Source organism: Mustela erminea, chromosome 19 (genome assembly GCF_009829155.1).
Source record: "Mustela erminea isolate mMusErm1 chromosome 19, mMusErm1.Pri, whole genome shotgun sequence".
NCBI classification, from domain to species: Eukaryota; Metazoa; Chordata; class Mammalia; order Carnivora; family Mustelidae; genus Mustela; species Mustela erminea.
This window is the reverse complement of record NC_045632.1, coordinates 10,734,779-10,750,018: the sequence shown is the minus strand read 5'-3', so window position 1 is coordinate 10,750,018 and position 15,240 is coordinate 10,734,779. Positions and strand designations below refer to the sequence as shown.

General features: G+C 46.4%; 1 protein-coding gene across 8 annotated transcripts; it reads right to left on the bottom strand.

The window, feature by feature from the left end:
• Positions 1-9,163: 9,163 nt before the first annotated feature.
• Positions 9,164-14,765, bottom strand: NCR1 (natural cytotoxicity triggering receptor 1). 8 transcript variants are annotated; one of them, XM_032324512.1, is made up of 9 exons: positions 14,537-14,762; positions 14,418-14,453; positions 14,173-14,234; positions 13,950-14,097; positions 12,140-12,418; positions 11,829-11,879; positions 11,039-11,086; positions 10,704-10,916; positions 9,164-9,253 (listed from the first exon to the last, which is right to left on the bottom strand). In XM_032324512.1, exons 1-8 carry the CDS (start codon positions 14,568-14,570, stop codon positions 10,726-10,728), a joined length of 849 nt encoding a protein of 282 aa, XP_032180403.1. In that variant the 5' UTR covers positions 14,571-14,762; the 3' UTR covers positions 9,164-9,253; positions 10,704-10,725. The 8 variants fall into 8 exon arrangements, with proteins under 8 accessions (XP_032180403.1, XP_032180404.1, XP_032180402.1 ...); XM_032324513.1 differs by having other exon boundaries at positions 13,950-14,094; XM_032324511.1 differs by having other exon boundaries at positions 11,829-11,876; positions 13,950-14,234; positions 14,537-14,763.
• Between the last annotated feature and the right edge of the window lie 475 nt (positions 14,766-15,240).

Here is a 15,240-nt window from a genome sequence, read left to right as displayed (position 1 = left end):
GTAGACACTACTCCTGTAACAATGATTCCCAGGCTTTTTTTTTTTTAAAATGTGCTAGCAGTATTTGAATGCTCAAGAAGCCTCTGACCAATCAGGTGCTCAGAATACAAAGAACTGAAATTGTTCTTAGTGGGCAAATCCAACGTTGCATTGAATTATTATGACAAAATTCGGCCAAGCATCTGGATATTTCTATGTATCTGCTATGGGCATATTTGAAACTCAGCATGTGGAAAACATAGGTACATGCGTATCAGAAGGAGAGCTGGTGGGAACTCGGGAACTATTCCAGAGAGCACAGTTTTAAAGACATGAATAAGAACGTGTCAGCGATGCAATGGTGAGTAATAAATAGTGTGTGGAGCAGGTCTGAGAAAGGAGTCTGAGTAAGGTATGTCGGCACAGAAGCAAATCATGATGGAGCCACCTGTCAGGTCACGGTTAGGTTTTAAAAGGTTAAACCAGAGTGGTTGCACCAGCTTGCATTCCCACCAACAGTGTAGGAGGGTTCCCCTTTCTCCGCATCCTCGCCAGCATCTGTCATTTCCTGACTTGTTGATTTTAGCCATTCTGACTGGTGTGAGGTGATATCTCATTGTGGTTTTGATTTGTATTTCCCTGATGCCGAGTGATATGGAGCACTTTTTCATGTGTCTGTTGGCCACCTGGATGTCTTCTTTGCAGAAATGTCTGTTCATGTCCTCTGCCCATTTCTTGATTGGATTATTTGTTCTTTGGGTGTTGAGTTTGCTAAGTTCTTTATAGATTCTGGACACTAGTCCTTTATCTGATATGTCGTTTGCAAATATCTTCTCCCATTCTGTCAGTTGTCTTTTGATTTTGGTAACTGTTTCCTTTGCTGTGCAAAAGCTTTTGATCTTGATGAAATCCCAATAGTTCATTTTTGCCCTTGCTTCCCTTGCCTTTGGCGAAGTTCCTAGGAAGATGTTGCTGCGGCTGAGGTCGAAGAGGTTGCTGCCTGTGCTCTCCCCAAGGATTTTGTGGATTCCTTTCTCACATTGAGGTCCTTCATCCATTTTGAGTCTATTTTTGTGTGTGGTGTAAGGAAATGGTCCAGTTTCATTTTTCTGCATGTAGCTGTCCAGTTTTCCCAAAACCATTTGTTGAAGAGACTGTCTTTATTCTGCCTTTTCTATTTTTTATTTATTTTATGCTGCTAGGGATTCAGTGGGCAAAACAGCACAGAGTCTTAGTGGTTCTCAGCAGGAGTGACTTGCCATTCATGGGACACTGGGCAATGTTGGGAGATATTTGTGCCAACAAGGGGGTGCTCCTGGCATCTAATGGGCAGAACCCAGAGATGTGCTAAACATCTACAACATGCAGGACAACCCCACAGCAAAGAATGGTCTGGCTCGAAATTTCAGTAGGGCTAAAATTAAGAAACTCTATGGTCTCTGCATTCATTACCACAGAAAATTTGACCTCAACCAGAGGACACTTGGCAATGCCTAGAGACTTTTTTTTTTTTTTACTGTGATAAAAAGAGCACATAAAAAGTACACATAACATCAAATTTACCATTGTAATTTTTTCAAGTGTACAGTTTAGCCACACTGAGTGTATTGAACACTATGCAAACATCCCCAGTATCTAGTCTCAGAATGTGTTCTTCACCCCAAAGGGAAGCCACATGCCCACTAATCTGCTTTCTGTCCCTCTGTGTGTGACTGTCCCAGATTTTTTTGGCTACACCTGGTTGTGTTACTAGCTTCTAGCAGGCAGAGACCCAGGGTGCTGCTGACCATCCTACATGGCACACCACAGCCCCACAAAAATACCCAAAAGAACAGAAACAGGCTGATCAATACAGAAAACAAACTGGTGGTTGCCAGAGGGGAGGAGGGGTGTGGGGAATAATCAGTCAAATCAATAAAAATAGATGAAAGGGGTTAAAAGGTACAAACCTCCAGTTATAAAATACATGTCACGGGGAAGAAAAGCGCAGTATAGTGAGTATAAACAAAAATATCATAACATATGGTGACTAGACTTAAGATGAGCACTGTGTATAATTGAATCATTATGCTTTACACCTGAAACTAACCAAACATGGCCAACTATATGTCAATAATGATGATTAAAATAATTCCATCATTCTGGGACTGAACACCCCACAGCAGGTGGACAGCTGCAGGGCTTCCTGCCTGATCCTGTGTCTTTAGGACACTTCGCCCTGCTGGGGAAATAACCCCCTAGGAGGAGTCCACTTTTCCTTCTCTTTACGGTCCACAGGGCAGGTGCTGGAGACCTCAGCCTCCTGGGTTTAGTGGGTCCCACTCTCCACATCTGTGCCACCATGAGACACTCCCCACAGAAATCGTCCCTTACCAGTTCAGCCCTGCAGGTGCACGTGGGCTGGGGACTGGCCATTGCGCCTCCTGAACTCTCCTACCCTGCTGAGCCTGGGGAGTCCAGAAAGAAAGTGCCGGGCCATCCTGTGCCCAGGATGAGACAGAAACCCTGCAGGTTTGGGGTGATCTTACTTGGGCTTCTCATCCAGCGCTGTGTCCAGGCCCAGGGTCCCTGAGTCGGAGAATCTTGCCCCCCACCTCATGCCTACTTGACCTTCTTCTTGGTTAGCACAGGGTGGCTGGGGAAGACATGTGGGTTTTTAAGCTTCCTTCTCCCATAAAAAGCCTCAGGATAGAAGATGGCCCAGAGCCCTGAATACAGGAAGATTCGGGGCTGGAACCTACTTCCCAGGCACTCTTGCCAGCCCTTCTCTTGCAGGTCTTCCCAATTCCGTGATTGCAGGTGCGTGGTCTGTAATTGCAAATAGGTGGTCTGGGAAATCCGTGACAGGCTCCGGGGAAGCCAGAAGTGGAACATTCCATCATGGATCAAGGGGGACCAGAAGTGGAAGGATCCACCATAGATTCAGGGGGGAACCAGAAGAGGAACGATCCACCATAGACCCATGGGAGAGCCAGAAGTGGAACAATCCACTATAGACCCAAGGGGGAACCAGAAGTGGAACAACAATCCATCATAGACCCATGGTGGGGCAGAAGTGGAACAATCCACCATAGACCCAGGGGGGAACCAGAAGTGGAACGATCCACCATAGGGGGGTGGGGGGAACCAGAAGTGGAACAATCCACCATAGAAGGGGGAGCGGGTGGTAGGGAAGGGGGGAACCAGAAGTGGAACAATTCACCATAGACTCAGGGGGGAACCAAATGTGGAATGATCCACCATAGACCGGGGAGGTGGGGAGCCAGAAGCGGAACAATCTACCATAGACCCATGGAGGAACCAGAAGTGGAACAATCCATCATAGACCTGGGGTGGGGGGAGAAGTGGAACAATCTACAATAGAGCAAGTGGGGAACCCTCACACTTCGGTAGAGAAAAATCTGCCATGTCCAGAGCACAGGCACACAATGCACACCTCAGAGATGGGTCCAGATAGACTAGGGAAATACCCTTCTTCCTGCAGAGGCAGAGGACCCTGGACAGGGCTCAGGATCCAGGAGAAGACAATGATGGTTGATGGGTGAATGGAACTGGCAGAGGCAGGGCTGGCCGGGCTCTCTGCAGCAGGTCCATTGCCCAGCAGCCCATTCGACATCTCTGTCTGTTGAGGTCCCCCTCAGACTCTCCCTCAGAGCTTGCTGACCTCCAGGTCTGACGCTTAGACTAACCTCCTGGATCTCTCCCCAGACCCAGTGGTTCTCAGCTTGGGGTGATCCTTCTCCCACCCCCTTGATGTCCAGAGACATTTCTGGTTGTCAGCACTGAGGGAGGGGGAGCTACTGGTGTCCGAGGAGGAGAGACAAGATACTGTTAAACATCCTGCAATGCTCCAACCACAAACAATGATCTGGCCCCAAATCTCAGTAGTGCTGAGGTTGAGAAATGCTGGCTGAGATGATTCTCTGCCAGAAAGAAAGAACTGCCTTCCACCCCTCAGTTCCGAGTAGATGTAGGGTTACAATTCTAGGGCAATTCCCCAGACTCAGCATTGAGTAAGACATCTCTGTTTTTTAAGAACTGGCATTAGGTTTCATGTCTAACCTGGCCTTGCTGACCCAGTCACCCACCTTCCCGGAGCTCATCGCTCTAGCCATGCTGGGCACCTGCTATTTTCCCAAGCATGCCCCCTTTGGCCTCCCTTCCTGTTCCCTCTGCCTGGGGGGTTGGTAGGGGCTCACATGGTCACCAGCGGTTGCTAGGCTAGACTTCATGCCACTCACTACTCCCAGTGCCCTCTTTATATCCTTCTAGGCCTGAAGTTCTTAACCGGGGGTGATTTTGTCTCCAAAGGGACATTTAGCAACATCCAGAGTCAAGGTTAAGGGGGTGCACTTGGCATCTCATGGATAGAGACTGAATTGTAGCCCCCCCCCCCCCGTTGCATACATTGAAGCCTTTGCTACTGGAGCTGTATTTGGTTCTAGGGCTTTTAAGGGATCATGATTTTTTTTTTTAAGATTTTATTTATTTGTCAGAGAGAGAGAGAGAGGGAGAGAGAACACACATAAGCAGGCAGAGTGGCAGGCAGAGGTGGAGAGAGAAGTGGGCTCTCTGCTGAGCAAGGATCCTGATGTGGGGACTCAATCCCAGGACCCTGGGATCATGACCTGAGCTGAAGTCATCGGCTTAACTGACTGAGCCACCCAGCCGTCCTGGATCATGAGGTTTAAATGAGGCCATACTGGTGGGCTCTTGATCTGATAGGATTGGTGGTCTTTTCAGAATCTGTGCCCGCACTGAGGAAAGGCCCTCTCCCCAGCAGGAAGTAATCCTTATTGAGGAGCTGAATTGTCTGGCACCTTGATCTTGAGCTTCCCAGTCTCAGGACTACGAGAAAATAAATTTCTGTTGTTTAAGCCACTGAGTCTATGGTATTTTGTTACAGCAGTTGAGCTGAGGGAGGCAATTCCCCCACAATACAAGATCATCTGGTCCCAGAAGAGAGGAGTGCAGAGGTGCCCCCAACATGCTGCATTTGAGGGTCTCAGACATACATGTGCAAGAAGAGTTGTCCCAGTGGGTGTCTGACTGGCAGGCAGCTGACTGCCCTGGTGCTTCACACTAGCCATGATGTACATAAGAGTTACATTAAGTTGATTTTAAAGTTAAACAACTATTACAGCGTAGGCATATGACATATGCGTGTATGTGAGAAAATAGCTAATCTAAAGACAAAGACATTGGTGAAAAGATTGAGGACCTTTGTGTTGGGGTTTTTGAGGTCTTTTAAATGGAATAGAGGAAGAGAGGTCAAAGGCATTTACCAACAATGAAACATAAATCAAAGTGTGAGTTGCAGTGGATACCATATATCAGAAAAACACTGTGATATGAATGTAACTGAGGAAATTATACCTCCAATATATAACATATACTATATATATTTTTAAAAACTTATGATGTATTATATGTTGGCTAACTTGACGTAATGAAAAATAAAAAATTAAAATAAATTAAAAAAATAAGACAATCTTTTAAAAATGTTTATTTATTTATGTAGATTCCATGCCCTGCATGGAGCCCAATGCGGGGCTTGAACTCACAGCCCTGAGATCAAGTCCTGAGGTGATATAGTGACGGGCATTAAGGAGGGCAGGTGTTGGGATAAGTACTTGGGGTTATATGTAAGTGATGAACCACTAAATTCTCCTGAAATCAGTACTACATTACACGTTAACTTGAATCATGAGACTATGGACTCTGAAAAACAATCTGAGGGGTTTGAAGTGGCGGGGGGGGGTGGGAGGTTGGGGTACCAGGTGGTGGGTATTATAGAGGGCACGGATTGCATGGAGCACTGAGTGTGGTGAAAAAATAATGAATACTGTTTTTCTGAAAATAAATAAATTAATTAAAACAACAACAACAACAACCAGTCAGGTGCTTAACTGACTGAGCCACCCAGGTGCCCCTAAAAATATTTATATATAAGATCTTTACCTGATTGAACTTCCAAAAGGCAAATGGCCAAAGGGATAGTTGTTATGAGAAATAATAAAAATATCGATCTCTACCCACAAGCACGTAAATGACAATGTTCCATTACCTGCTAATTTGTACGGCACTTCTTCCGGGCAGTGATCAGAGCACAAGCATAGGTATAGAAAAGAGAACAAAGCTGGAGTTTTCCAAAAGAGAAGAACAACTTTGGTGGTAGGAGGATGATGAGTCTAGGTTGGTTGGAAGAACCTGATAAAATAATCCGAAGTTCCAAAAAAAAAAAAAAAATCCCAAAAAACTAGGGTTCAGAGAGATAGACTTAACTTGGGCATCCGTCTTAGAGAAATTGGAACCATGGCTTTAAATGAGATCTACCCAGCTTGTATCCAGAGAAAGGCAGGTCTACCATGGGAACCACAAGCTCTGGTGGTGGAAACCCTGCAAAACTGATAGTGCAGGATAGTCAGAAAATGAGCGGAGGAGGCCAGCTGAAGCCGACTGTTTCAGGGAGGAAGTGGTCATACAACCGACACAGGCACAAAGGTGAGACGAGGCTGAGAAGCATCCACTGCGAGTTCTAGGAAGCCATAAATGTTTATCACAAAAACACCTTCAGCGGAAATGTGTGTGTGGGGAGAAACCACCTCCCGGTGGGCTGACGCCTGAGTTTGAGGGGGCAAAGCAGAAAACTGGTCTTCAGAGCCATGGACCAGTAAGAGTAGAGGCGATGAAGGTTCCCCCACATAACTGTTCGTGTTCTGAACCTTGAGGTCCCATTCATAACTCAAAGGTATTTTCTAACTGGGACAATGAATATCTAGAAAAATTATAACCACTTGCTTACTCAGTGGTAAGACATGAAAAATATTCCCCATGATACTGGTAATAAGAAAAGGATTCTTGCTATCGATTAATGTGCTGGAGGTTCCAGCCAGATAGTAAGACAATAAAAAAAAGAGATCAATTTTACAAAAAAATCCTAAACATTTTTAAAAATATTTTATTTCTTTTCAGCGTAACAGCATTCGTTGTTTTTGCACCACACCCAGTGCTCCATGCAATCCGTGCCATCTCTAATACCCACCACCTGGTTCCCCCAACCTCCCACTCCCCGCCCCTTCAAAACCCTCAGACTGTTTTTCAGAGTCCATAGTCTCTCATGGTTCACCTCCCCTTCCAATTTCCCTCAAATCCCTTTCTAAACATCTTTTAAAGCTAGAAATAATCTAAAATAATCTAAAAATGTTAAAATTAAGATGTGAACTCTGCAAGACAACTGAGTACACATTCTGTAAACAAGATCCAGTTTTATTTTTATAACACCAGCACAAACAATGGTGGTAAAGTTATTTAAAGAATGATACCACTTGCAAAATAAAAGTCATGTACCTAGGGATCTATCTGGGGCTGATAAAACTGGAGGATATATCTCACAGAAATCTAACAAAAAATGTGCACATTCTGTACATAGAGGACTGCATGATATTATTTAAAGAAATCAGAGAACATATAAACAAATAGTGAAATATAACACATTTAGGGTGCAAGCTTTCATGGACTGAAAGATTGAAGAGATGGTAATCCCGCCCCCCCCCCCCCCAAATTGATCTATGGCTTTTGTACAATTTCATGCACAACCCAGGCTGGTCTTTTGTGACAACTGACATCTTAAAGTTAATATTGAAATCTAAAGGGCCCAGAATAATGTAAGCAATCCTGGGAAATAAAAAAACCAACAAATATTACCAATCTCAGGACCAGGACCCATCACCCATCACTGGACCTCCCTCTGGGTTATCAATACCAGTCATCGCCCTGGTTGTCAACTCCCAAAACAGGAGACATTCTCGACTGTGCTGTTTCTCCATGGTTTTGTTTTCTCCTGCGCATTCCCTTCTCTCTGTCACTGGAATGGTCTTTCTATAGTGCACAAGTCATCTTATTACAGCCATGATCAAATCACTCAATGAGCTCCCTTAGCCTGAAGGAAGAAATGGGCATTTAAGATGTAGCTTCCATGGCTGTGCTTGACATGGTGCACCTGGCGTCACCCAGGCTCAAAGCTCTACTTACACGGCGTGCTTTCACCCTCTGTCTTGCCTGTGAGTCTCAGCGTGAATTGGTACAGACACCTGCCACCTTTATCCCCATTCCTCATCTGTATGCCTGCCTCAATGTCTCTACAGAATGGAATTTTGCATAAAAGAAGCTCCACTATCATCCTATAGTTCTTTGATCCCAACTTAAACCCTTTCACTGCATTTACCCACTCTCTTGAAGATCTGCTCTCCTGGTCAATCAGCCCAGGGATGTGGTCCTTTCACCAGTGCTCGGCACATAGTAGGGTCTTGTCAAAGAGACTGCTGCTGCCTATCACAACTCTGTCACGTCCCTCTTCACTCCATTGGTCATAGGAATGCCACTATTGATCTTGTCACAGAGACGCCTGAAATAAAAGCTATCTTTCTCAGCCTCCTTTGTATCCAAGTGGGAAAGCTATTAGGTTCTAACCACTGAGAAATAAATGGAAGTGCTTTTGAGTGTTTCCAATAAATCTCCATGACAAACAATTGGCCAGTACTTCCTCCAACTTTCCCTCCCTCTGTCCCTCCCTATGCTTCATTTTGCTGTCTGGAATACAAACTGGGTTAACATTTCAAGAAGAGCAATATTCTACTTAACCACCTGGTCTACTCCTATTGGCCAGTTTTGGAAGACTTTGAGTGAGGGGAACAGCCTTGTGTGGAAAAGACCCCCCCCACCTCTCTGAGGAGGCTCTCAGGCCCCTGCACTTACCTCTGGAGACCCCAAATTTTTCTACCTTACACCGTTTTTTTCCCCCTTGAAACTGTAGGTTTCCTACTACGGGTTAGAATATGGAAAATCTGGGTTGTCATAAACACAATCCGAAGAAGTCCGTCATGTCTTGGATAAAGAACATTATGAACCATGAGAGACTGTGGACTCTGAAAAACAGTCTGAGGGTTTTGAAGGGGTTGGGGGGGTGGGAGGTTGGGGGAACCAGGTGGTGGGTATTAGAGGGCACAGATTGCATGGAGCACTGGGTGTGGTGCAAAAACAATGAATACTGTTACACTGAAAATAAATTAAAAAATTAAATAAAAAAAGAAAGAAAACAATGCAATATTATCTTTAATATGTAGAAAGAAAAGAACAGGCATTTAGAATTCTATACATAAAATTGAATTTATTTTTCAAGTTATAGAATAAAATAAAGATTTTTTTTAGACAAAAAAAAAAAAAGAACATTATGATGATTTAGTATCAACAGATGTCCTTGGTCCGTGAACACCTAGCAGATGGAGAACAGAAAGAAGGATGTTTAGTACCGGTCCACTGGTTTTGAGGTAACAATTGGTATGAGTTTCAATTCCCTGTAATACTCAGGATAGTCACAGCTGCTGTGCATTGGGTTAACTTCCATGTGTCAGAGCCTATGCTGGTTTCATGACATTCTTTTTTTTTTGTATGTAAATATTTAATTTATTTATTTGACAAAGATCACAAGTAGACAGAGAGAGAGAGAGAGAGGGAGAGAGAGGAGGAAGTAGGTTCGCTGCTGAGCAGGGAGCCCAATGCAGGGCTCGATCCCAGGACCCTGGGATCATGACCTGAGCTGAAGGCTTTAACCCACTGAGCCACCCAGGTGCCCCGACATTCTTTATCTTGTTAAACATGCATGTCACCCCTTTGAGGTTGGAATTAATGTTCTCTGATGCGTAACAGAAAATTCAGATTTAGAGAATGGATTTGAGCTGTGTGAGGCATCAGAGTCTTGACGGGGGAAGGGACCCACATCATGATTATATTAATGGGTTGGTCCAGTAGAAGTTCTCAAGCAACAAAGTGTCCAGACAGCATTTCAAGGACAATAGTCAGCAGTCTCAAGGGCTAAGTTGCACTACTGCCCCATTTGTGTACTGACTGACCTGACATATATTTCTGGAGAGCTATCTTAGTGGCAGGAGCTGTGAGCACAGTCATCAGATCCAGCACAGACTTAATTCACACAAGTTCACGGTAGAGATGGGAAAATGGATATGTATGCAATGTTAGAGCCCTGGTGCTATTATAGATGAACAGAAAGTGCTTTGGGAGCATGGAGGTGATATCTGATGTTGAGATGGAGGGTTTGGGAGCTCTCTTGGGGGAGACCCGAGGAAGAAGGCAAAGTCTGGATAAAGAAGCAAGGAAGACAGAAGCCTGTAGTGATATAGGACAGAGGAATCGGGGCAAGGCTGAGATCCAGCTAGGACACATTCAGCCATATGTGTGCTCACGGTCTGTATCTCCTTTGACCTGTTGGTGCCTCACTGGCTCCTGTTGCTTTTGATAAATGCCTATTCTATACTGGTTATTATTATTATTTTCTATACTGGTTATTATTTTTTTCTGTACTGGTTATTAAATATCTTGAATGACATATTGCAGCAATGGAAAGAAGTAGGGATGAAGACCAAAGTAGGAAGGAAATATTTGTGGCCATGCTGTTAACAAAGGAGATATTCTGGGGGAAAACCAGAGTGGTTTTGGTTCGCATCAGGCAGGCACAAAAATGCTTACACCCCGGAAGAGACAAGAGGGTCTGTCTGGAGGGAAATATAGCTCTTTCATCCCACCCTGCCCAACAAGCTTTGCCAGACTCCATGCAGCTGTCCCTCAGTGTCCTGCAGGGAACCCCCCTTTGTGGGTACAACACAGAGCTCGCTCAGCTCAGGGTCAAGGCCAGAGTTCGGCTCTACCTGGGACCAGCACATCTCTTGGTCATTCGTTCAGGCGTCTCTGTGTTCTGAACCTTCTCCTGCATTCCTGACTTGAAGCCCCGTTGGCTTTTTCTTGTGCCCTCTTCCTCCAAAGCCAGTCTTCAGCCAGGAGGCACATGAGTGCCACCAGGACCAGGAAAGCCAGAATGATCCGAAGGAGATTCTGGGCAGTGTGATCCCAGGAGGCAAGGTCTGGGGTCAGAGGACAGACTGAGGACTGACAGGAATGGGTGCACATACCTCGCCCCGCCTCTCTCCTTCTCCCCATTCTAGATTACACTCCTTCACAGTCTGCACACCCGCTGCTTGCCTACCTTGCTGGAATTCTGCCTCTGTGGTTACCAAGTCAAGATCCCAATAGTCTGTGGGCGAAAGGGAAGTAAAGCAGTGAGAAAAAGAGAGAGTGTTGGCCACCAGGCCACCTCTCCTCCCTCGGATGGGCCCCATGGCCTCATGCAGCTTTTCCAGGTCCACACCCCACCCTCAAGGTCCTAGTGGCTTCATCTGTCTGGTGAGAAGAAGAGCCAAAGGACAGGTGAACCTGGGGGGAATTTAGCTCCAGAACTTCACGCCAGACATGTTTTCCTTCTGGCCATCAGCTTCCTCATTACCTCGGTCAACATGGCTTCTTCCTCACACATTGGACGATTCACAATCTCCCCATTTTCTTCCAGGCTCTGAGCGCACTCCCCATCCCCACTAACACACATGCAAGGTCACTCCCGGTGCAGGGAATTACTCCTGGGGCTCACACTCCCCCTGCCATATGCAGTGGCCATTCCCTCTCTCTGGAACGTTCTTTTTCAGGTAGCCACAGAACAAATGTCCTCAGTTCTTCAGGTTTTTGCTCCTCTGTGAGGCAATTCAGACAGTTCTAATATTGCCACCTGCCCTCCCAGTCACCCTGACCCCATTTGTTTTGCTCTGTCTTTCCTCCACACCACTGTTTGCTCCCCCTGTGCTACATGCTGAGCTTGTTTCTCTGACTTTGACTCATGGTCTGTTTCCCACTTGGGATACAAGTGCCACAAAAGCAACATGTTCTTAGTGTCACTGAGAGGCTCTAATCACCCCCCACCAAGTTTAGAGGTAACTGTTACTCACCAGAAAAAGAGGTGTGCTCTGTGGGTGCAAGGCTGGTGTCCCCAAAATCTTCTAGCAGTGGAAACAAAGAAAACCATAAGGGTTTTGGGTTTCCTCCAGTCTTCCCATCGAGTCCTTGCGTCTTCCCCCTCCTTATTCCTCTTCCTCAGGAACAATCAGCTGGGCCTCCCCAAAATGCATGTGAGGGAGGGCACTTCAGGGAGGTGCCTGCTGCCTCTTTCCACCTGTCCCTTTGCTGTCTTCCTCATCACTGGTTGGGGTTCACTTGGGGTTCTGGAGAGGACGTGGGGGAAATCTGAGGGTTTCCTCACCTGTGACCTGGAGCTTCACAGGCTCACTGGGGAAGGACCATGCATGGTTGTTATAAGAGCCAAAACATCTGTACGTCCCTCTGTGGGCTGTGGTCACAGGACCTATGGGGAACTCCACCTGGGTGTTCCCGTATCTGTGCTGAGGGTGAGGGGATCTTCCCTCCTTGAGCAGAAAGAACTTGTTTGTTGCAGTGTCTAGCCGACAGTAGAAGCTCACGTTCTCTCCTGAGGTCACCTCAGGCCCAGGATGGACAGAGAGGGTGGGTGTGTCATACAATTCTGTGGGGGAAGGAGACACGTAGTTTAAGAGAGTCTTTATCCCGCCTCCTATGTGTCCTTTCCTCCTTGGCCTTAAGACTGGGATGTCACTCCCCAGAATCAGTGTCTCCTCTGCTTTGGTCATGGACACGGCCTCGCTGATCTCACCCTTCAAGACTGAGACACTCATTTCTCTAGTCTTCTCTCTGTGGGGATTGCCTGACATCAGTGGTTCTCAGAGTTAGAGATCCTTGGGGCCAGTGACATCACCATCAGCTGGAAGCTTATTAGAAATGCAGATTCCCAGGATCCACCCCAGACCCACTACATCAGAAACTCAGGGGTAATGCAGTCAACTGTGTTTTAAAAATTGTTATTGTTTTCCATTGCTATAAAATACATGACACATAAAATTTACCATCTTAACTAATTGTATGGGGACAATTCAGTGGTATTGACTACATTCACATTGTCATGCAACCATCACCACCATCCATCTCCAGGACTCTTTTCATCTTACAGAACTGAAACTGTCCCCGCTACTAAGCACCCTCTCTCCAACCCCATCCCTCAGCCCCTGGCACCCCACATTCTGCCTTCTGTCTCTATGAATTTGACCATCCTAAGTCCCACATGGAAGTGACCCCTACAGTATTTGTCCTTCTGTGACTGATTTATCTCACTTGGAACAATGCCCTCAAGGTCTATTCAGGACATAACAGGTGTTTGAGTCTCCTTCCTTTTTAAGGCCGAATAATATTCCCTTGTGTGGGTAGACCACATTTTGTTTATCCACTCCTTTGTCAGTAGACACTGGGCTTGTTGCTAGCTTTTGGCTACTGTGAACAATGCTTTCATGAACCTGGGAGCACTAGAGACATCCGTGTTTTCCAGATGATTGTGATACCTGCTTGAGTTTGAGAGCCACATCCCTCAGCTGAAGGCAACCCCTGTACCTGAAACCTCCTTCCCTCCCTTCCACTCTGTCTGTTTCCATATCATTTACTCCTCAGGTGCCCATGATGGACTGATTTATCCTGACTTAGACTTATGGTCTGTTTTTCCCCCGCTAGGGTGCAAGTGCCACATAAGCATGGATGTTTGAATGGAATCTCCTCCCCAGAAGGGGCTGACACTAGTGGGTACAGAACCCCTAGCCTCATCTTGAGATCTTGAGACCATGCAGAAGGACCATCCCAGGCCCAGAAGGACCATCCCAGGCCCAGAAGGACCATCCCAAGTCCAGAGCTCCATTGCTTGGCTGAGGTGTCTGCTGAAACTGCACCGTGGTCAGCTCCCGCCTTTTGCCTGGCCTGTTCCCCTCACTCCTCATCACTGGGGTCGCTTTTGAGGATGCCCCCCAGGGTTCCCCCACCCCCCTGCCCCATGCACACACACATCCATCTCAGGGCCTCTCATCTGGAGAACCTGACCTATGACCAACCTGCCTCTAGGTCACAGACAACCACAAAGAGAGGCTGAATGACACTGAAGGAGATTAATAAATACGTGATGACCCTCCCTGGATTCAGGCCGAGGATGGGACAGTTACCTGTGACCACCAGATCCAGAGGGTCACTAGGGTTTGACCAGAGCTTCTTGCTTCGGTAAATGCACTTGTATTGCCCTGCAGTGAGTGGGGTCATGGCTGGGATGTGGAACATGGCTATGTTCCTCCTTCCATGTTGCTTTGGGCTCTGCTGAAGAAAGAGGTGTCCCTCGAAATACAGCTGGTAATTCACAGCCTCAGGAGTCCCCTGGCAGAAGATAAGTGCCTGCTTTCCCTTCGGAATCATGAAATCTGGCTTGGCCCAGATGATGGGTTTTGAAAGATTCTCTGGAAAGGAATCAGAGGTTGGAGTTCCAGATATAGCAACTTCCCACCCAAATGTCCACCCGGTTGCTGGCACCAAGCCTTCCTAGAAAACCAGAGGCCCTGTTCTCTCCTCTGGTGGCTCCTAGGTGCACACTTTGTCTGAGCCTAGTAGAGAGACTCTGGGGCTCTGAGGGACGGACTCACGCTTCTCGGTGCTGACAGTCCGGCTCAGGAACAGCCCTGGAAGATAGGAACAGTGAGACAGGCTGCCCCATCCACACCCAGACCCCTGGATACCATCTCTCTCATGCTCAAGAACTCACCGAGGTAGAGCAGGGCAGTGAGTGTAGAGGTCATAGCACAGATCCTACCAAGTGAATGTGGAGCAGCTGGGTGGAGACTGAGTCCAGTAGGGCAGGAAGGTGCACAGGATGTGGTGGGTGAAGCCCAGCACTAATCGCCATGGGGCTTTCACACGGACTTCTTACAAGAAGATTCACAGTCTTCCTTCTACCTCTGACCACGAGGCATAAAGTCAGGTCATGGTCCCCAGACACATCTGATCATCTCTGTGCTCTAACCAGATCCTCTGACAATTGTCTGCCCCATATGAAACTCATATTAGGGTCCTCTTCTAATAGGTCAAAATTTGACCTATTTTGAAATGTGGATATTATGCCCAGGAAAGGGATAGGGTAGTGTACAGAGCAGAAACCGTAGAATCATTTAAGAAAATTATGTGTTTAATCTTTGCTCCCCTTTGTTTGGTATGCATATGCTTGGGTCAGTGGGTTGACTTCAACAGAATGAAATGATAACACTATCTTTTCCAAGGATTTGTTACAATGTTTCAACAAACTGCAGAAAGAAGAGGTGGTCCATACACACAATGGAATATTACTCACCCATCAGAAAGGCTGAATACCCACCATTTACATTGACATGGACGGGACTGGAGGAGATTATGCTGAGTGAAATAAGTCAAACAGAGAAAGTCAATTATGGTTTCACTTATTTGTGGAACATA